The sequence below is a fragment of the Salvelinus alpinus genome, chromosome 8 (genome assembly GCF_045679555.1).
Source record: "Salvelinus alpinus chromosome 8, SLU_Salpinus.1, whole genome shotgun sequence".
NCBI lineage: Eukaryota > Metazoa > Chordata > Actinopteri > Salmoniformes > Salmonidae > Salvelinus > Salvelinus alpinus.
The window spans coordinates 64,672,618-64,693,036 of record NC_092093.1 but is presented as its reverse complement, the minus strand read 5'-3'; the positions used below and the strand labels follow the sequence as shown (position 1 = coordinate 64,693,036).

The window sequence follows — 20,419 nt, the reverse complement described above, 5'->3', positions numbered from 1 at the left end:
GCTGCCCCACAGAGAGCACTCCTGCCTGGGCTGGCCTGGCCAGCGACACCCAGGTCCTCACATGTATGGGAGAGTTGGGATTGATGGTATTGAGTACATAGAGGCAGATAGTATGAGAGAGGGATGGGGAGAATAGAGCATAAAGGAGAGATGGAGAAAGACTGATTAGGAAGTACATGGTGACTCATTGGAAACCGAGGATAATTATAGTACGTGTTGTGTCTTGAGCCTTCTCTTTCCCCTCTTGCAGTACAAGTCAATAATGCTTTATTAGCACTAAATATTACCAAAGACAAAAAAGTATAGGATCAAGTAGGAATAAAGAAATACGGCTAGAAAGACTATTATATACTGATCTACTTTGTCTCTCTCCTTCCATTGATCCTTCTCCTCTGTGTACAGTGAGATGTGTAGTGAGTGGGGTGTTGTTGGCAGTGTGTTTGTGTTTTGTTGGCAGTGAGCGTGTTGCTCTACTCAAGAGTTTTATTGGTTAACCCAGATCCCAACACACCTAGTCACCTCAACATCTCTCTCTCTGCTCTGGTCATGATCAGTTAGCTCTTCCCTCCCTCCCGCTCTCTGTATTACTAAGAGCTCCCATTCTTTCCTCTCTCAGACAAACCTCCCTCTAGTATCTCCCTCCTTCTTTCCCTCTTTCTCTTGGTTGTAAGGATGTTACTCTGGCAACTCCTCGGTTTGGTGGGCTCCCTCATGCTCTGCAAAGGTAAGACTCATATTTCCGTGATCAAAGTGTGTGTGTGGGTGTTGAGCTAGTTGTGTGAGGTCTGCCTGTTCTGACCCTATCACCCTTAACCCAGGACACAGTTTACAGAGAGAGAAAAGTGTTGTTTTCTGTCTCGCATCTGTTAACACAGTGTTTCTCCAACCTCTCCCCCGGGACTTCCAGCTGTTCCATGTATTTCATCTATTCCAGAGTTAGCACACCTGATTCAACTTGTCAACTAATCATCAAGCCCTTGAATAGGTGAACCAGAGCTGAAAAAGCAAAAAAATATATATATTAAACGCAGCACACTGCTGCTCATGTTCCCAGGTGATTTTATTATAAGAATGTTTTGACACGTAGGTCTTCATCAGGCATCCATATCCCAGGTGGAAGGTCCTATATATATGGGCAGCACTCAGTGACACTTCCTGAAACAGGAGGTACAAATATATAACATAAGTGCACAATATCAACATTCATCAAAATATATGACCATACACAAGGAATGTGATCAATATTTACAGTAATATTATATATATACACACACAGAATATTCAATTTGGGTGAAAAAGTACACAAATCATTTGGACATTTTGGAACTATAAAAATGGTTTTAAGTCAAATTCCTCTTTAAGGCCAAGAGGAGACTGTGGATCCAGAAAGATTCCCTTTGAAGAAGTTTCCTCTCCGTCTTCCTCCCCTCCATGACATCTTGACCATTTCAATGTATCTCAGAGAACTAACAGGATTTCCAGCTTGTACAAAATGAACAGCAACAGGGTTTTTTGTCTCACCTGTCCGTATATTGCGGCGGTGTTCACTGATCCGCGTCTTAATGCTTCTACGGCTTTTCCCTATGTAAGACAGACCACAGGGACATTTCTACATGTTAACATCATTGGTGGACATGCAGGTAATCAGGCCTTTGATCTTAAATCTTAGTCCTGTGCGGGGGTGGTTAAATGAGTCACATTTCTACGTGAAACTGCATTGAGCACATTGGCCACATTTGGAATTAGTTCAGAGCTACAACAAATTTGTTAAAACGACGGGGGTCCCTGAGGAGTTTTGAGAACCACTGTGTTAGCAGACTCCAGGTTTCAGACGTCTTTCTACACGCCCTCCAGAACAGACTCAAATAACTGCCATGTATGTGCCTTCTCTTCCCCAACTATCCCTGAGTGGAGAAATTAGAGTGTGCAGTGTGTGTGCATGGGCGTAAGTGTGTGTGTGTGTACTTGTGTGAGGTCACGGGTCATGAATTGAGGACAGGAAGATTGTTGAGAAAGGGGATTGGGGCCACAGAGGAAGATAGAAAGCTGTGACAGGATGAGCTGCTTTTTATAGCACCTTGATCCAATTGAGAGTAACAGCAGAGGACAAGCTGCTAATTAGAGAGCATGGATCACCGCTAAAGCCGCTAGCATGACACTGGGAGCTAGCCTACATGCTAACACTAATAACTGATGTGGTTTGAACATTAACATGCTAATGCTACCGAATCATGACACTCAATGCTACATGGTAAAGCTCATGATGCAGTCTTGTGGTTAATGCTACATGGTAAAAGGCTAAAGCCCCTAGCGCCATACAGTCAAAGCCTGGCTGCAGTCAAGGAGGGACACTACAGTATCACAAAGCAAAACAAACCACAGAGGATAATTTTCCAGAGCAAGGTTCAGACCGGCACCTTTAACCTTTCACCTGTGACAAAGAACAGTGGCTAGGGGAGGGGGAGAAAGTGAGACAATGGTAGGGGTGAATAGCAATGTAAAGAGGTCAGAGTTAGGCCAGTGCTTATCTATCTTTATAAATGCAAATCGTCGGTATTCACTCTGTCTCCATTCACCAGCTGTCTGCTCATGTTTAAATGCATAAGGAAAGAAGAATGTGTTGGGGTTCACAGTAAGATCAGAGAATGACCTGATGCTGACCTAGCAGGGTATCAATGAGCACATGTACACATCCTCCCCTTCTCTCCCCAGGCCAGAAGAATGGTGTAGGTGAACTGTGTGATGACTTTACAGACCTGGACTTCCATGAGTGCTTCCTTGGGACCACCCTGAATGTTAAGCTGCTGCTCTACACCAAGTAGGTTAGAGTGTGTGTGAACATGAATGTGTGTGTGTGTCTGCGGTTCAGTTAAAAAGTAAAAATAACAAATGTTCTACATAAAGTATTCCCCTCCTTCCACTAGGTCTAACCTGCGCTGCGGCAGAGAGGTGAACCACCACCACCTGTCCTACCAGCCACTCTTCAACTTCTCCCTGCCCACGGCCTTCGTCATCCACGGCTACCGGCCCACCGGAGCCCCTCCGGTCTGGGTGGATCACATCGTCCAGCTGCTGTCTGAGCAGGAGGACATGAACATCCTGGTGGTGGACTGGAACAGAGGAGCTGCTAACCTTAACTACTTCACTGCTGTGGCCAACACCCGACAGGCTGCCAACAACCTCACCGGCTTCATACTCAGCATGCAGGTGTGTGTGTGTGGGGGGGGGATATTGCTCGTTTTCTGTGACTCTTTAATCAGTTGTTCTATGAGTCTTGTGTCAATGTTGCTAATTGTTCACTGTGTGTGTTTAGGAGGAGGGAGCGCCTCTGAGTTCAATCCACCTGATCGGGGTGAGTCTAGGAGCTCACCTAGCTGGGTTTGTAGGAGCAAACCTGAAGGGCAAGATTGGCCGCATTACAGGTAGGAGAGAGCGATTGTTTGTGACTGAAAAGCTACTATTTGATTGATTGATTACTTAATTTATTCATGAAAGGTTTAATTAATTGATGCATTAATGAATCTATTAATTGATTCATTGTTGTCTAGGTCTGGACCCAGCAGGACCCATGTTCACTGGAGCGACTGCTGAGGAGAGACTAGACCCTTCAGACGCCATCTTTGTAGACGTACTACACACTGACATGAACTGCAAGTACTGACATGCTGTGTGTTTGTGTGGGGGGCGAGGGATTCTCTAGATGTGTTTTTGTGATAAAAAAAAAGTGTAATTTCATGTTGTCCTGTATTATCTGTAACTTTGGGATCTTCCTATTTTTTCACATAGCGTTTGGTCTCAGAGGTCAACATGGCCATATTGACTACTATGCCAATGGAGGATCTGATCAGCCAGGCTGCCCCAAGACCATCTTCTCAGGTAAGACTAACACACACACACCACACACAATAACTCATGTAATAACTCACAGCTTCTCTCTTTCGTAGGGAAGTCGTATTTCGTGTGTGACCACCAGCGCTCTGTGTTCCTGTACCTGTGTGCTCTCAACCGGACCTGCAGCCTCACAGCCTACCCTTGCTCCTCCTTCAGCGACTTTCTGGATGGGCGGTGTCTGCAGTGTGAAGCCTTTAAGCCCGCCCCCTGTCCCATGCTAGGTGAGAGGACAGCCTTCCAACTTAACCCAGAATCTCACTCAATCTGTAAACATGGGAAAATTTGTTTGTCATCAAATCATCTATCAAGTAGTTTGATTGCCATACCAACCGTCCTGAATGATGTATCCATGGTTACCCCCCAGGTTACGACATCAGCAGGTGGAGGGATACTCTGTTGCGATTGGGTCAGACCAAGGCCTATTTCACCACCACTGCCACGTTGCCATATCAAAGTAAGTCCCTCACCCCTTACTATCAATCAGTGATTAACATACATAATGCTTCTATAGCAGTGATTTCTCAAATATGAATTGTGTGTGTATAACAGTGTGTGTCCTGTGTGTGTAGAGACCAGCTACAGGGTGGACATGGTGACATGGAACCAGTACCTGCGCTGGGGAGTCGTCATCCTCAGACTACACAGTGGCAGGAACTTCAGTGAGGCACGCATAGACCGGTAAGTCTCACACACACACATATACACATTTATGACAGTAAGACCTCTAACTCTCTATCCCTATCCCTCTTACCCTCTCCATTCTTCTCCTCCACAGTAAGCGGTTCAAGTTTGAGCAGTACACCTCCACCCGTCTGTTGGTCCAGTTTGATGAGGACGTGCAGCCCGTCCAGAAGATATCCCTCCGCATCGCAAGCGGCAATATGATAGGCCCTCGCTACAAAATCCGACTACTCCACATCCGCCTCACCCACCTGGAGCAACCCGACAGGTGAGACCCCCCCCACACACACACACTTTTCCCTTCCTCCCGCATCATCCTCCTTCCCGCCTCACCCCCAGTCATCCTCCCTCCCTCCCGCCTCTCTCCCCAGTCATCCTCCCTCCCGCCTCTCTCCCCAGTCATCCTCCCTCCCTCCCGCGTCATCCTTCAGCCTCTCTCTCCAACTATACCTTTCTCTCATCCCTCCAGCCCGCTGATGTGTCGCTATGACATCATCATGGAGGAGAATATTGAGGTGGCGTTCCGCCCGCTGCCCTGCGACCCTCGCCTCTGAGCCATCACCGGAGACCGCTCCCCTCACATACACACAGGGCCTCCCCAGTCACACACGCAGAACCAAAAGGGGCAGAAAGTTGACCGCGTTCACCCTCACACTGCCCGTCTTGTCTAGCCAAGCTGTGGGATCACAGGCTTTGGCATACCAGGGGTGTCAAACTCATTCCATGGAGGGCCTAGTGTCTGCTGTTTAGGTCTTAATTGAAAGGGAAAAAACTAGACAACCAGGTGAGAGGAATCCTTACAAAATCAGTGAATACCCGCAGACACTCGGCCCTCCGTGGAACAAGTTTGACACGTCATAGAAGGTGAAGACTAGGTGGAGCCAGCACCATGTTTCTGACTGCTCTCCAGTTCTTTCAGGTGATTACAGAGGGCCTTCCGATTGTTCTTTGGAGGACAACAGAACACTGGTGGACCATACAGACATTATTGAAGTCATTAATAATGATGCTGCTCAGTGGGATTTATCTTACCATGAGGGTTTTTTGGACTGCTCTCGCTCTCTGCCTTACGAAAGATGGTCGTGTTGCTATGACATTTCTGTATTTTAATGCAGACAGAGGGCATTCATAACCTGCTATAGCCAGTCATAAGCTCTTATAACTTCAGTGTAGCTCCTGGTTTGTGTGGGAGTCAGTATCTTGTCCATTTGTATTGCAACTCTGACATAACTGAGCAGTTGAAAAGAAAGACTTGAAATAATGGAAATTGATTAAAAAGTCAAGATGTTTTTATTGTATAAAAGAAATCTATGGTACTGTGGTGTAAAGACATTTTTTATGAACTTTGTATTTCTACCTACATTTGAAATAAATGCTGTGTGTGTTTCAGTGATCGTCTGACTGGATTCTCTGCCAGATCCCATATCACCTCTGCTTGCTCTTGTGGGGTTAAAGGTTAAGGCCTGCCTGTGTTTCTGCTAAGCACTATCCCAACTTGATATCCACCTGTACAGCTGGGCATCCTCTTCCCCAGTCAGTTGTGGTTAGTCCAGCGGGGCATCAATCCACCGGTCAGTCTCCACTGACCATAGAATAGCAGTCTGGCCTATCCGTAACTACCTCTGACCGTAGAATAGTCCTGGCCGGCCCAGTTTACCTAAAAGTTTGGCCTAGGTGGAAGTAGGCACCTGTTAAATATCAGCAAGGATCACCTCTGTACATGAACCTTAAGCGCTCACACACAGGTGTACAGGTGAGAGCTGTGGGGAATACTGAGTATTAATACAGGTAATGACCAAATTGTCTGTACTCATGTAAGATGCATTTTTACTACTACGCTCAAGAGGGACTTTTACTACCTTACACTAACACGCTTGCCAACGTGGTATTTGAAGTAATCTATTATTTTATATTTTTTTCTTCAGTAAGCAATGCATACAGCCAACAAAAAGCAGCGTTCACTTACTCAGAATATACTTCATGAATGAAAGGACCAATGAATGAATTAGGTAGCTCCTCACTAACAGGATGTTCCCCTTCTGGCTCAGGGTCCTCCCCCCTGCATTATGACATCACTTCCCCACAACACTACTTTGTCAGGAGACTTTACATGTTCTGTTGGCCAGTGTCAGTACAGGTGTAGGTCAGATAATGGAAAAGGTGCCGCTACCAGGTAATCAAGCAGCAGAAAATAAGAGATGCCGGTTCTAAGGTCAGGCTGTCTACGTGTGTTATAATATACACTACATGACCAAAGGTATGTGGACACCTGCTCATCGAACATCTCATTCCAAAATCATGGGCATTAATATGGAGTTGGTCCTCCCTTTGTTGCTATAACAGCCTCCACTCCTCTGGGAAGGCTTTCCACTCGATGTTGCTGTGGGGACTTGCTTCCATTCAGCCACAAGAGCATGAGTGAGGTTGGGCACTGATGTTGGGCGATTAGGCCTGGCTCGTATTCGGTGTTCTAATTCATCCCAAAGGTGTTCGATGGGGTTGAGGTCAGGGCTCTGTGCAGGCCAGTCAAGTTCTTCCACACCGATCGACAAACCATTCCTGTATGGACCTCGCTTTATGCACGGGGGCATTGTCATGCTGAAATAGGGAAGGGCCTTCCCCAAACTGTTGCCACAAAGTTGGAAGCACAGAATCATCTAAAATGTAATTGTATGGTGTAGTGTTAATATTTTCCTTCACTGGAACTAAGGAGCCGGAACCATGAAAAACAGCCCCAGACCATTATTCCTCTTCCAAAGTTTACATTTGGCCAGGTAGGGTTCTCCTGGTATCCTCCAAACCCAGATTCGTCCGTAGGGCTGCCAGATGATGAAGCATGATTCATCACTCCAGAGAACGCGTTTCCACTGCTCCAGAGTCCAATGGCGGAGAGCTTTACACCACTCCAGCCGACGCTTGGCATTGCGCATGGTGATCTTAGGCTTGTGTGCAGCTGCTTGACCACGGAAACCCATTTCATGAAGCTCCAGACAAACAGTTCTCGTGCTGATGTTGCTTCCAGAGGCAGTTTGGAACTCTGTATTGAGTGCTACAACTGAGGACAGACGGTTCTGTGAGCTTGTGTGGCCTACCACTTCACGGCTGAGCCAAGACGTTTTCACTTCATAATAACAGCACTTACTTGACCGGGGCAGCTCTAGCAGGGCAGAAATTTGACAATCTGACTTGTTGGAAAAGGTGGCATTCTATGACGGTGCTATATTGAAAGTCACTGAGCTCCTCAATAAGGTCATTCTACTACCTATGTTTGTCTATGGAGATTGCATGGCTGTGTGCTCAATTTTATACACCCGTCAGCTACACGTGTGGCTGAAATAGCCAAATCTACTCATTTGAAGGGGTGTCCACATACTTTTGTATATACAGTTGGCCTGGTCACTCCTCTGAGCTTAACAGCTAACCTCACATAACCCCTTGCTCCATCCAAGAGTCCATTCACCAGTTGGCACCTGAGAGAGCGAGAAAGAGAAATGAATATAGGTGTTAAGTTAAAAACAGCAGGTCTGCTATGGTTGTAATGGTCCCATTAGTGGACAAGATGAGGATTTGATTGGCTCAGGATCAGACATTGAAATGAATGAGATCTAGGAACCAGATGGACAGACTAACTAACATTGTAACAAGACAGGAAGGTAAACAGAGTCAAGACCCTGTCGTAGGAATTACATAGTCAATCAATCAACCAATCAGTGATCGATTGAGGTCACTTAACATGGTTGGGAAGTTCTGCTTCTCGGAACCGGTCTGCGTGTTACAACAGTCTAACTTCTGTGTCCTTTTGAGAAACATCACAGTTGAAAAATATATGGCAAATAGAAATCCAAAATGGATGGTGTTGAGAGATAGATGGGAGGGTTTGAATGGAGCTGAAGGGTGGGACTAATAACAAGATAACCAATGTAAAACATACGGGGTCTGTAAAATGTATATAGGTTCAGAAATTTTGAGAAATAGCACTTACAAATAGAAATCAAACTGGATGGACATCAGAAATAGAGGAAGGACTAAAAACAAACAAAATATAACTATTGTAAAATAGATTGTCTGTAAAATGTGTGTCAGATGTATAAACTGAAGGTAGAAGCCTAAGTGTTATTGTTTATTAGTTAACTCCAATTGGGGGAAGGGTGGTAGGGTTTGCGGGGAATAATAAAGGTATATTCAAAAGAAATTATATATATATATATATATATATATGTATGTATGCATATGTATGTGTATGTATGTATGTGTGTATGTATATATATACACCAAAAAAGGATATGGGGGATTGGAAATGATGCAGACAATTACATTGTTGCTTCCATCAATCTTTCTGCAATATTAAGCTGATCCACAAAGAAGAAAAAAAAAGAAAAAACTTCTGTGTCCTTGTTTTGAACTCACTATATATATATATATATATATATATATATATATATATATTTGTGTTTTGGGGTGCTTACTGACCGTTAATATCGCGGTTCTGTTGTCTCATTGGTCCCGGATGGTTGCCGGGGAGATTAGGAGACCGGTTGTTCCTCCGCTGGCCACCCATGTTTTGTCTAACTATGCCTCCTCTCCTCTGAACCCGAGAGTGAGAGCGAGAGAAGTTAGAAGCCTGAGAGATATTTCAGAGAAAGATACAGATCGTTTCCACTGTTCCACCTACACCCCTACTAAATGTGAACACATACATGCACACAGTTCTCACCATCTCTCCAGGCCACCTCCCTCCTCTCTGTGGTAGGCCTGGCCAGCCTGAAGAGAAGCCCTCCTCTTCCTCCTGAACCTCCTCTTCCTCACTACCATACTCCTCATGATGGTCACTGTGACAGAGAGTGTGAGAGGGCGGGAGAATGATGAGACCGTGAAGGATAAGACCGTGAAGTGTAAAAACGCACCCTTCCTCTACTTCTTGAGGTAATCACTGATCTGACAAGATTGGGTGAACACAAGGATCCATAGATCAGTGATAACTCCAAGAAAGGGAGGAAGGAATCATTTTCGTATTCAAACAAGGCAACCGTAGACATGCCGTTCCCCACGAATGATGCAGCCCCCCCGGCCAATTAGTGACAATTCAAACTAGAATATACTGATAGTAACAAAACATCTGCCCGTTTTAGCACCACCGTGTGGTCGACATTAATGTTCTTGCATTTGTTGAGTCTTGACAGTGTTTGCAACCTGTGTGACTGATTTATATGCATTTAGGTGCCAGACCACGCCCATGTGAATGTTTATTGGTCAACAGCGGCCATGTTGTTTTAGGTACTAGCCTGGAAAATATTTGTCCATAGATTTTTAGTTTCATGCAGATCGTTCATTCGGTGTCAGAGTAGCGTTTTAAGTGTTTTTCACAAAATTCAAAATGGCGGAAAATTCATCATGGCAAACCTGGGACCTATGTACCGAATTGTATGGCTTTAGGTCAAACGAGGTGAGGGGCGTGACCTTTCAAAGTTTGCATTTTCAATCGCTTGTTATAGTGCCACCATCTGGCCAGTCAGTGTAATTTTGTAAATGTCAGATCTATGGCAAGACGCATCATTCACTCAAGTTGTCAAAATCACAAGAGTGCCGTCTGAAAAATATTGTGTGACGAATGTACGAGCGTACTAAGGTAAAAAGACAGATCCACTGTCCGCTCCCCGATTTCATTGTGGAGGACAACAAACCCCATCATGCTTCACTGTGTTTTAGTGTGTAGTAGTACCTCCCAGCAACCAGGGGGCGCTGTGAGAGCCTGCCTCCAGGGATGGTGACCTTCACCCCCTCCAGCCTCTCCTGTCTCCTCCTCTCCAGGTCATGTCTCAGGTCTCCTGGGTCACTCACCGTCTGCTGCTGCTTCTGATCTCACACACACACAAATTAATACATCAATCAATCCATCCATCGACATATCAATCATTCACCATTTAAAAACATGCATTGTACCTGCATGCGGCCAACTTTGGAGAAGAGAGGTTCCATGTCTGGCTCTGACATACTCATGTTGAACCACCTAGAGGAGAGAAGGAATAAAATATAGCTAGTTTATAAACAGCACATTGAAGGCTTAAACAAAAGCCATGGCTCTTAGAGTCATCACTGTGGTACCCAGGCGTGTGTGTGTGGGTGTACCTGTTCAGAGTAGGCCTCTCTTCCTCCTGCTCCTCCTCAGGCAGACCTCCATCTTGGGCGCCACAGAAACGCTCGGTCAGCATTACACTATCACCCCTAAAGTAATGCTCTGGAGAGAGATAAATATCTTTATATTTCTGTCTAAATGTGTGTGAAGGAGCGTCTATGGGCTGTGCATGCGTGTACAAGTGACTGTGTGCACGCGCATCTTTGTGTTGTATTTCTGCATTTCGCGTCCTAACCTTTGACCTGGTGCACCAGGGTGATGATCTCCTGGGCAAAAGTCCCAGAGTGCATTGTGGACTCGCGGTACGTTCCAGAATGCTCTAGCATGGGTAGGAAGTCGAGGCGCTGGCGGCCCACGTTGACCAGATCCAACGACAGCTGGCGGTCTGAAGAGTAGCACAGTTGGCTGTAGGGTAGATGAGAGAGATGAGCAATGGAGGAGGGAAAAAAGCAGTAGTCCCTTTACCCTCTTGGATAAGGCCTGAATACCAGGGTTTAACTGTGTTGGACAATCAAGGCTAATTAATAATAGTACTAGTAGCTGGTTAAATGGAGCGTGTACTGCTGTAGCTGGTTAAATGGAGCGTGTACTGCTGTAGCTGGTTAAATGGAGCGTGTACTGCTGTAGCTGGTTAAATGGAGCGTGTACTGCTGTAGCTGGTTAAATGGAGCGTGTACTGCTGTAGCTGGTTAAATGGAGCGTGTACTGCTGTAGCTGGTTACTGGAGCGTGTACTGCTGTAGCTGGTTAAATGGAGCGTGTACTGCTGTAGCTGGTTAAATGGAGCGTGTACTGCTGTAGCTGGTTAAATGGAGCGTGTACTGCTGTAGCTGGTTAAATGGAGCGTGTACTGCTGTAGCTGGTTACTGGAGCGTGTACTGCTGTAGCTGGTTACTGGAGCGTGTACTGCTGTAGCTGGTTAAATGGAGCGTGTACTGCTGTAGCTGGTTAAATGGAGCGTGTACTGCTGTAGCTGGTTAAATGGAGCGTGTACTGCTGTAGCTGGTTAAATGGAGCGTGTACTGCTGTAGCTGGTTACTGGAGCGTGTACTGCTGTAGCTGGTTACTGGAGCGTGTACTGCTGTAGCTGGTTACTGGAGCGTGTACTGAGGGTGTGATTTAAGTAACAACTGTAGTTTGGGACAGCAATCATTTGTTTTTAATTAAATTTGCTGTAGGGAGTTAAGTGGTTTTCTGCTGGATCTCTTACGTAAATATAATGTTCAGTACAATATTATGCTACAACCTTACCTTGACCAAAGTATCTGTAAAACACACTATACTTACCTTTACATTGTAAAGCTTTAGGAAAAATGGCTGATTAAGTACACCATCTACAAGAGCTGTTGGTTTGAATTATTTGTAAATCCAAATAAGGACTGTAGGAGTTTGAAACGCAACAGGAAGAGAGACATTTCTCGTCTCCAGGGATGGATTAGTGAAACGCTGAATGTCAGTTGAGATAACGAGTGGAAACGTAAATGCTAATGCTAAAAGCGTATGTGGTGTAAAAGGTTTGTAAATCGCCCTGCAATTATTTTTTAAAGGGGAGTGAACAGCATTTAACCTCGACTACATCCCTTACCACTTCCTGTGCCAGTGGGAGGTCATGTAAAGGACACTGGCATGGGTCAAAGGTGAAAGTTCATGCTTCTTCCATTTTTTTCCACTCTGCATTTCTCGTCAATAAACTTCTGGATGTTAGTGATCCACTTGCTGTGGTGAAAGGTCAGCATTGTGGTTCTTGTCCTTGGTCTACATTGAACAGTATGGCTCGTCCTTGAATGGTCCAAAGTGGACAGTGTGGTTATTGTCTATGATTGGTCCAATGTGGACAGTGTGGTCTCTTAAAAGGAGTCATTATCACTGTGAACAGGTTGCATCTTGAGTATGTAGTGTAGACTGCGAAGGGCAGATCCCATCAGTATAGGAGACCTTATTACTAAGGGTTTTTTGAGAGCAATACTCTGTTTTCATAAGGATTCATCCACACTATACTATTGACTGATGCATTGGCTGTGTTTGAGGTTTGAACCATTGGTTTTAGTTATTTCTTTCCAAGTGTTAATTCTGGGGCCATTTCACTAGGCGGAGTCCAGTTTCTCTGTCAGGAATACCTTAGTCCTCACTGGGTTGGGTTTCCCCTCACTGTCATAGTACTTTGACAGAGCTCTGTTTCCCTGGTACGAAATGGATGACAGTTCATCAATAGTCATGGTTCTGAGAGCCTCTTGGAGAAGAGACATTCTTAGAGCTTGATGATTCTTACTGCATGAGAAGTCCACGAGTACCAGTGTCAATAGTGGTGATACAGTTAGTGGAATAGCTTCTAAGAGTCAAACCAAAAGCTTTATTTTCACGTGTTAAAAGTCCCAAAGTCGTTTTCACTCTTCATCGTGGTGGTTATCGGCAGACATTCATCAAGCACTGCTTTTCTGACTGGACATCATCCTGATCATCTCCAGACCTTCTGCTCTTCTCCACTCTTGCTTGTGTCTACTAGTTGGTCACCCAAGCCTTCATTTCATGTAGAAGGTGGATTACTCTTGAAGTGTTTAATGACTGTGCTTCTCTATCCAATGACTTGGATTATCCCTTGTCTGTTCACCTCCCTATGAGTTAAGCTGTAGCATCCAGTCTTTACTTGTAGTCATGCATCAAGGGGTGAACTCTGGTCTGGTAGAGCTCAAAGCGAGTTGTAGTATGAACCTGTAGCATTCGGTTGCTTTAAGGGCAACATCGTTACTTTGGGTTGTCCTTCAGGAGGTGAGATCAACTCAGTGCTGTGCTTTCAATTTCTTTGAGTGAACAGTTCTGTTGAAAGGAGATCAGGTTGAAACACACTGTGGTCAAAAAAGCCACGTAGATCAGAGGCCAGGCATCCGAGGATCTGTGGCGTAAACGTTAAGGGAATTTTGGATCAATTTTGGCCTCAGAATTAAAGGTTTTGTAATGCAGTGGTTACATCGAGTCCCAATCTATTATTAAGATAACCATTTCTCAAACTCCTTTAGGCTTTGACACTCAAGAGCATCATGGTTGATGCGGGTGAGCAATACCACGCTTGAGGTCGCTTAAAGTCTTTGGAAAGCTTCACAGTGGGAACGAGTCCATCTCGCATGAACCACTTTGGATAAAGAATGAAAATTGTCCTAGAAAAAAAACCTGCCGCTTTAACAGATAAAGTATAAAGATCCTCTAGGAGTCTGCATGATACTATACACAGTCAATGATGGAAAGAACATGTTGACTTACCTTTAAACATTGATCTGAATGAAAGACAAAAGTTGAAACTATTTGACTGTCTTGACTAGAGCTGGTGTTTTGGTGTATCATCTTGCAGAGCATGAGAAGGGGAATTGCTTATCGCAGTGAGTAGCACTAAAACACTGTGCTCTGAAATCAGTCGTTTCACAAGGGCCTTTCTCTGATTAGCTGATCAAGAGTTCCCGAGTGGCACAGCGGTCTGAGGCACTGCATCTCAGTGTTAGAGGCGTCACTACAGACCCAGGTTCGATCCCAGACTGTATCACAACTGGCCATGGTCAATAGTCAAATAGTGCATAGCACAATTTCCTCAGCGTCGTTCGGGTTGGGGAGGGTTTGGCCGGGGTAGGCCGTCATTGCAAAATAAGAATTTGTTTTTAACAGACTTGCCTAGTTAAATAAAAGGTTAAAAAAAAGACCTGATAATTCCAAGTGTTTCTCAAGGCATTGAAAACAAACATGGTGGTTCCAAATGGATGTTCCTGAAGTTCAGGGCACTTTCCCCGCCCAAATGGTCTTCAGTCAGCCCCAGACCAAGACACTGATCCGGCCATGCAGTGGGTCAGTGACTGACATCTTATCAGGCTCACCAACACAATATGTATATGGGCAATCCTTCCCTATACCAGGGAGACGCCTCTGCAGTTAGCGCAGTTTGGTTAGCAGCAAGACTTTTCCATTTTGTCCAGTAATCTGTAGAGTAGCAGAAAGGTCTTCTCCACTCCTCTTCATCCAGTCTTAATCTCCCAGAGGTCCTTCAGCACGTTACACCATGCAGGCTCCTTGCTCTGTATAATTCCCTTGTGCATGTTAATATCATTTCACTTGTGTAGGATGAGATGGGTCTGATGACAGTAAATCTTTGCAAACACACAGCTGGTGTCTCTTCACACGTCACCTGGTTGGTCTCTTGGTTGTCAGAGCTGCTCTTAGGGAAGTTGCAACCACTCCCTTTGTGAGTTTCCAATCATGTTGAATTGGATGAAAGGGAGATATCTGAAGAACTGATGAGGATAACCTCTGCCCTGAGCAGATGAGGGTTAGAAGTAGAACTACAGGTCCATTAGGTTATTCAGCTGATAGGTAGCCTTCTACTCAGAAGCTGGCCTTCTTCTGTACCATCTCTGTTCTCTATTGTTGTGAAGCTGGTCTGACATTTTCTGCTCCTCTGAATGAGCAAGGAACACATTTTTTAGGAGATCCAGAATTTGTTCTTAACTGCATGCTCGGAGTTGCTGTCAAGAATTGATTCCACCTTCATATAACGCATTTGAGAATGTGACGGAGAATAATGTAAAATGGCCACTCTGCTGAAAGAAGGCTTTGGCAATTCTCCATATTTATCACTGAGTGATGCCCCACACCATGAAGGATTAGTTTGACGTAGGTATATAAATTGGATCCCATCACAGTAGAATACTTGCCTTGTAGAATCCTTGCTTTGTACAATCAAGAAATCAGCTTGACGAATCTTTCCTCCTCTAGCTGTCAATATTCTCAGGGCTTCTGACTATATGTCTTCCTGCAGTCGAAAGCAAGCGCTAAAAAGAAGCATTACTTTTCACCCTTGACTCCTAAACGTTGCTGTCCGAAAAACCTTACCTGTTCTGGCCCATGGTGCGCTTCATGTCCACTTTGATGGTGAGTGTCTCCTCCTTGCCGGTGCCTATGCGAGGCATTGCCATGTCGTTCTGCTGCTGGTTCCAGTTGGGGTTGAGGTCTCTAAGCTGAGGTTTCCTGGGTCCCAACCTGCCCCGTGCCGGTGGCCGGCCTCCTCGCGGCCCTGGTCCCCGGTCCTGCTCCCAGCGGGGCTCCATGTCGCTCTCTTCTGCCCAGTCGGGCTCCTCCTCTCTGGGCTCCATGTCCCAGTCATCTCCCCTGGGTTGGTACCTCTGGTGCCCCAGAGGGGTGTGCTGGGAGTTGGCATCCCGGGGTTGGTACCCCTGCTGTCCCTGGAGGAGAGGCTGGGGTTGGTTCCTGGAGGGCCCCACCTGTCTCTTGCCACCCCGGGCTGGGGCCTCCCTCGCCCCACAGAATGCACCGTTTCTGGCCTTGGGATCCGTGGGACTACCTCTATCCTGGAAGCCTAAAGGCCTGGCTCTCCCCTGACGGTTAGGGCTTTTTTTGGACTCATGTATAGGCCCCTTCCTATCTTCATGGACAGGGCCCCTTTTGGACTCATGTATAGGCCCCCTCCTCTCCTCATGGACAGGGCCCCTCTCCTCATGTGCAGGCCGGCCCCTGGTCTCCTCTCTAGTATTGGACCTGCTGCCTGACTTCCTGAACCGCTCCTCAGAGGCTCCGACCCGGTTGTGATGACTGAATCGGTCGTGGCTGTGGCTCCGGTTGCGGTCGGGGCAGCGGCCCCTGTGGTTGTAGTGCGGTTCTGGCTCTCCGCTGTTCATAATACCATGTTCATGCTCCACGATGAGGGTTCTAGGCCCTCGGCCATCGTGGCCCCCTAGGGGGCCACTACGCCCCAGTGGCCCCCCTCCTCCGTACCCTTCCCGGGGCCTCTCCAACGAGGGGCGGCGCTCCCTAAACTCTGTCTCCCTCCCGTACCTGTGTCGACATAAAGAGCAGGTAACATGGTTCAGCACTGACAGATGACATACAATCACGCTGACTTCAGCTAATAGTTAGATTTATTTGTAATGTAGCTTTTGATTTATTTAGGAAAACATTTATTATATGAATAAAATTTAAGGGCCAATAGATCACAGGCTCGCACAGCCTCTAGATTGCAGTGGGTAATAATAGTAACGTTTTCAACTCATGCACTTAAGTGGTTCTCAGGGATCACAGAGACAATAACATGTGATGCATTTTAAGCCATGCAATTAAATCTACAACTACCATCTCGTTACACTATTACAGAAGGGACATATTAGCAGGGTGAAGTTTGCACTTAGAAAAACAGGAAGCTGGGTTCTCTCCAATTTTCTTCTCAGGCTTTTGGTCAGAAAACTCCAGCGGAACACTGCTCAAATTTACCCAGGATTCACCGGTTCAACAGTTTCCCTCCGGTTCCGGTCAGAGATGGTGCTCCACTCTCTTTGCATGTGGTCTCTCTTCCTGTCTCTATAGGAACCGGGAGAATCTCCACCCTCACCCCTCCTCTCCCACTTCCCCCCGCCCTGAACCCTCTCCCTGGGGCTGCGGTCCCTGGACCTCCCCTGGCTCTGGTCCCTCTCTTCTCTCCTCCAACCTGCAGAGGGCGCTCTCTGGTGGTGGCTAAGACTGTAGTGAGTGTGCTGCGGGACCAGTGATGGCAGCCTCTCTCTGGGTAGCCTCTGTGGGGAGGGGGGCAGCTTTACTTCACATCTTTGGAATTCTTCTTTCACTCTTCCTCTGCCACCTCCTCCATCATGGGGGGAGAGCCTCCTGCACTCGGCGTAGCCCAGCTCGTGGGGGGGCGGTGGGGTCCTGCGATGGTGGAAGTCCTCTGGGGGGAGGAGTTGGTCAGGCCTGTGGAGACCTGGGGAAATAGGTCTTCTGTGGCCCTTTGGCCGAAGGCTCCCTCTAGGCATATGTCTTCTGTGGCCATCTGGGTGGATCTCGTCCATGAAGCGGACCCACTGGTCCTCGTGAGACTCCCCAGGGTTGCGGTTCTCTTCCCAGGGCAGCCTGCCCAGGTCAGCCAGAACCTGCTGGGGGTCGAAGTCTGGGTCGTCCCAGGGGAACCTCCGGGCATCCTGCCTCCGTGGACTGCCTCTGTAATAACATAAAAATAATAATACATTTTAATTGTAAAGCACCCTTCATACAGTGTGCCGAGTTGAGCCAACATTGTGAAGGAAACGTTTTGTCCCACACACTGGACTAGCATGTCAAATGAACAGTGTGCAAGATATTCACCTGTGAGAATAGTGGGGCGATCGTGACCGTGGCCTTGACATTCTCTTCACCTTGAGAAATCAGTGGACAAAGAGAAAGAGTATGAATGAGTAACATACTGAGATAGTGAAATGACCACCACAAACCGTTCCCTAGCCGTGACACCATACCACATGCATCAACATCAGATTTGTTTACATTTTGGCAGTTGATACAGCAGGATAATACCACCAAGACTCCGGTTATGAGCGTCCCCTTCTTTCCCATGTTGCTTAACTTAGGTCAGGCAACAAAGGGCTTGAAATGTACAACATCATAACACTCGCATTAACACAAGCATTTCGCTACACTCGCATTAACATCTGCTAACCATGTGTAACGTTATGTGACCAATAAAATTTGATTTGACTAAAGCCACGTTAGGCTAGCTATCTATGCCAGGCTAAAAACCAACTTGCCACGAAGAAAACCACTGGGGACGATGAAAGCAGCTCAAAATAGACCGTTTTACAGTGCAGTGGTTTACTAAAGACTGACACACATAGCTAAACATCTGAATGGTTCATTGGGGACTATGTTGTCGTTGTAGCCAACTAGCTAGCTAGCTAACTAGCATAGCTAATAGTGCAATGTAGCAAGCTAGCATGGCACTTACCCAATTGCACGTTTCTGTCGAAATTAGAAGATACGAACACCAAAACACCAGTCTCGCACACACGATTACACGACTAGCTAGTGCAGAAGTAATACGTAGCGATGTTACGTTTGATACCGGAGCACCGATGTATGCGTCGAAATCGCTAAGCTGCAGATAGAACAATGAGACAGATATTTCACCGGATGTATAAATGTGAAGCATCCGCTTGGCGTTTTGAGAGGAAGCCCACTGGCGGGTGTTGTGCGACTTGCTAGTTGAGATTTCTGCTCTTCACTCCGTTGTCCGTTTAGCCTACATTTCACTGATCTTAGTAGCAGAAAGCATTTTTGTCTGCAGTTTTCGGTTTGGCTATTTGTTTCAAGTGGCGGTTCTAGCTTGTATGGCGCCCTGGACTAACCCCCCCTTCCGCGGTACTTAAATCCGCTACTGATTTGTATTAGTCTATAAATAAATCTCTTTGCCAAAATTCGTCATCTCTCCCTTGCCTTATTCGACTAGTATTTTTGAAAGCATAAGGATAATTCAGCCATAGTTGTTCGACTCTAGCCACAAAATTAAGGAAATTAGAAGGGGTGGAGATTTTCTGCACCTGTCTGTCGGTTGCAAATTCCATCCGTCGTGTCTTTATGTCAGAGGTTGCAACAATAGCTATTGTGGAAGGTGGACGCGATAGATTTTGACAGACATTCCCACTTTCTCATCCATGAAACATTTGATTTCAATACATTTTTCTGTTCCCAAATCTAAACTGTTTTGAACAGAGTGAACAATTATTTATTTTTTACCCATTCACGTTGTTTAGAAGTACAAGGTAGGCATTCCCTAACGGAAATATGCAGATGATGCTAGAACGCGTCAATAGGATCTCGCTAGCTCGTGCTTGTTCTGCCCACTATGACTCTTTGCTCCCGTTGGAAATGACAGGCAGTGGTCTATCTTAGTTAGTTGTAAAACAATTTAGGTTAGCAGTGTATTGATGCCTGTAGCACTTTTTCTTCCATTGAGTTTAACGGCGGTTGGCGTCCAACGTTAATGGCGCATTACCGACAACAGCTTTTTTATTTATTTAACTACGCAAGTCAGTTAAGAACAAATTATTGTTTAAAATAACGGCCTACCCCGGCCAAACCCTAATGACGCTGGGCCAATTGTGCACCGCACTATGGGACTCCCAATCACGGCCGGTTGTGATACAGTCTGGAATCAAACCAGGGTCTGTAGTGACACCTCTAGCACTAAGATGCAGTGCCTAAGACCGCTGCGCAACTCGGGAGTCCCAGCTGGATGGGGTAAGGAACGATAAAAAAAAAAAAAAAATGCGGGCAATGGAGAAAAACGACATCATACAAAATACAGAAAATAGACACGTCAACAAATAAAACCCATCCCACTTCTTCAATCACAGTCCATTCCAAAATACACTGCTACACAGGCTCAGGGGCATGTAATAGCGGAACATTCACTGACAGGATTTCTTGCAAGGCCTCGGCTGTGAAATCATGATGACCCCAAAAACGTTAAGCTGCATTCACAACGATTCCAGTTTTTACAGACTTCTTATTCGCTTGTGCTGTAGTTTACGACCATTGCAATAAATAATACAGACGCACGTGATCAATGACGTCCAAAACGTCTTATTTCAAGTCACCTTTGCACACAAAACATCCATTACGTTTTTCCAGTAATTGTCTTAGAGGCCGTTTGCAGGCATTATGCGCTCTTTTAAACCGAATCTAGAAAGATGTCAACAGCCAGAAACGCTGTATGCGAATGTGAGTAGATTACATTGAAAACAACGTGCTCATAACTCCAAAACATCAACAGCACAGCTGCCGTTGACACTGGAAGTAAGCTTGAATGTTTCCAGAAACTCTATGAAAGTTGTTTCTTCATAGCCCAAGTCTAGGGGTGTACTCATTACAGAAACCGTTTAAGAAGAAAAGAGCAAAACAA

At 45.9% G+C, this 20,419-nt stretch overlaps 2 protein-coding genes and 1 long non-coding RNA gene across 5 annotated transcripts; 1 reads left to right on the top strand and 2 right to left on the bottom strand.

Moving 5' to 3' along the window:
- Positions 1 to 672: 672 nt before the first annotated feature.
- Positions 673 to 5,961, top strand: LOC139583500 (lipase member H-like). Its single transcript, XM_071414655.1, has 11 exons — positions 673 to 724; positions 2,713 to 2,818; positions 2,925 to 3,207; positions 3,314 to 3,422; positions 3,549 to 3,650; positions 3,787 to 3,876; positions 3,945 to 4,112; positions 4,256 to 4,345; positions 4,461 to 4,569; positions 4,667 to 4,840; positions 5,042 to 5,961. The coding sequence occupies exons 1-11, from the start codon at positions 673 to 675 to the stop codon at positions 5,124 to 5,126; spliced, it is 1,368 nt and encodes a 455-aa protein (XP_071270756.1). The 3' UTR covers positions 5,127 to 5,961.
- Positions 1,043 to 4,059, bottom strand: LOC139583501 (uncharacterized). Its single transcript, XR_011676563.1, has 3 exons — positions 3,927 to 4,059; positions 1,522 to 1,581; positions 1,043 to 1,155 (listed from the first exon to the last, which is right to left on the bottom strand). It is a non-coding gene; the product is annotated as an uncharacterized lncRNA (long non-coding RNA).
- On the bottom strand, positions 5,840 to 18,885 carry LOC139583498 (BCLAF1 and THRAP3 family member 3). Of its 3 annotated transcripts, none has more exons than XM_071414652.1 (11): positions 18,464 to 18,878; positions 17,830 to 17,879; positions 16,966 to 17,685; positions 15,574 to 16,533; positions 10,941 to 11,110; positions 10,699 to 10,807; positions 10,513 to 10,579; positions 10,292 to 10,425; positions 9,287 to 9,401; positions 9,043 to 9,193; positions 5,840 to 8,042 (listed from the first exon to the last, which is right to left on the bottom strand). In XM_071414652.1, exons 1-11 carry the CDS (start codon positions 18,665 to 18,667, stop codon positions 8,029 to 8,031), a joined length of 2,694 nt encoding a protein of 897 aa, XP_071270753.1. In that variant the 5' UTR covers positions 18,668 to 18,878; the 3' UTR covers positions 5,840 to 8,028. The 3 variants fall into 3 exon arrangements, with proteins under 3 accessions (XP_071270753.1, XP_071270755.1, XP_071270754.1); XM_071414654.1 differs by having other exon boundaries at positions 9,043 to 9,157; positions 18,464 to 18,872; XM_071414653.1 differs by having other exon boundaries at positions 7,946 to 8,368; positions 18,464 to 18,885.
- Positions 18,886 to 20,419: the final 1,534 nt, after the last annotated feature.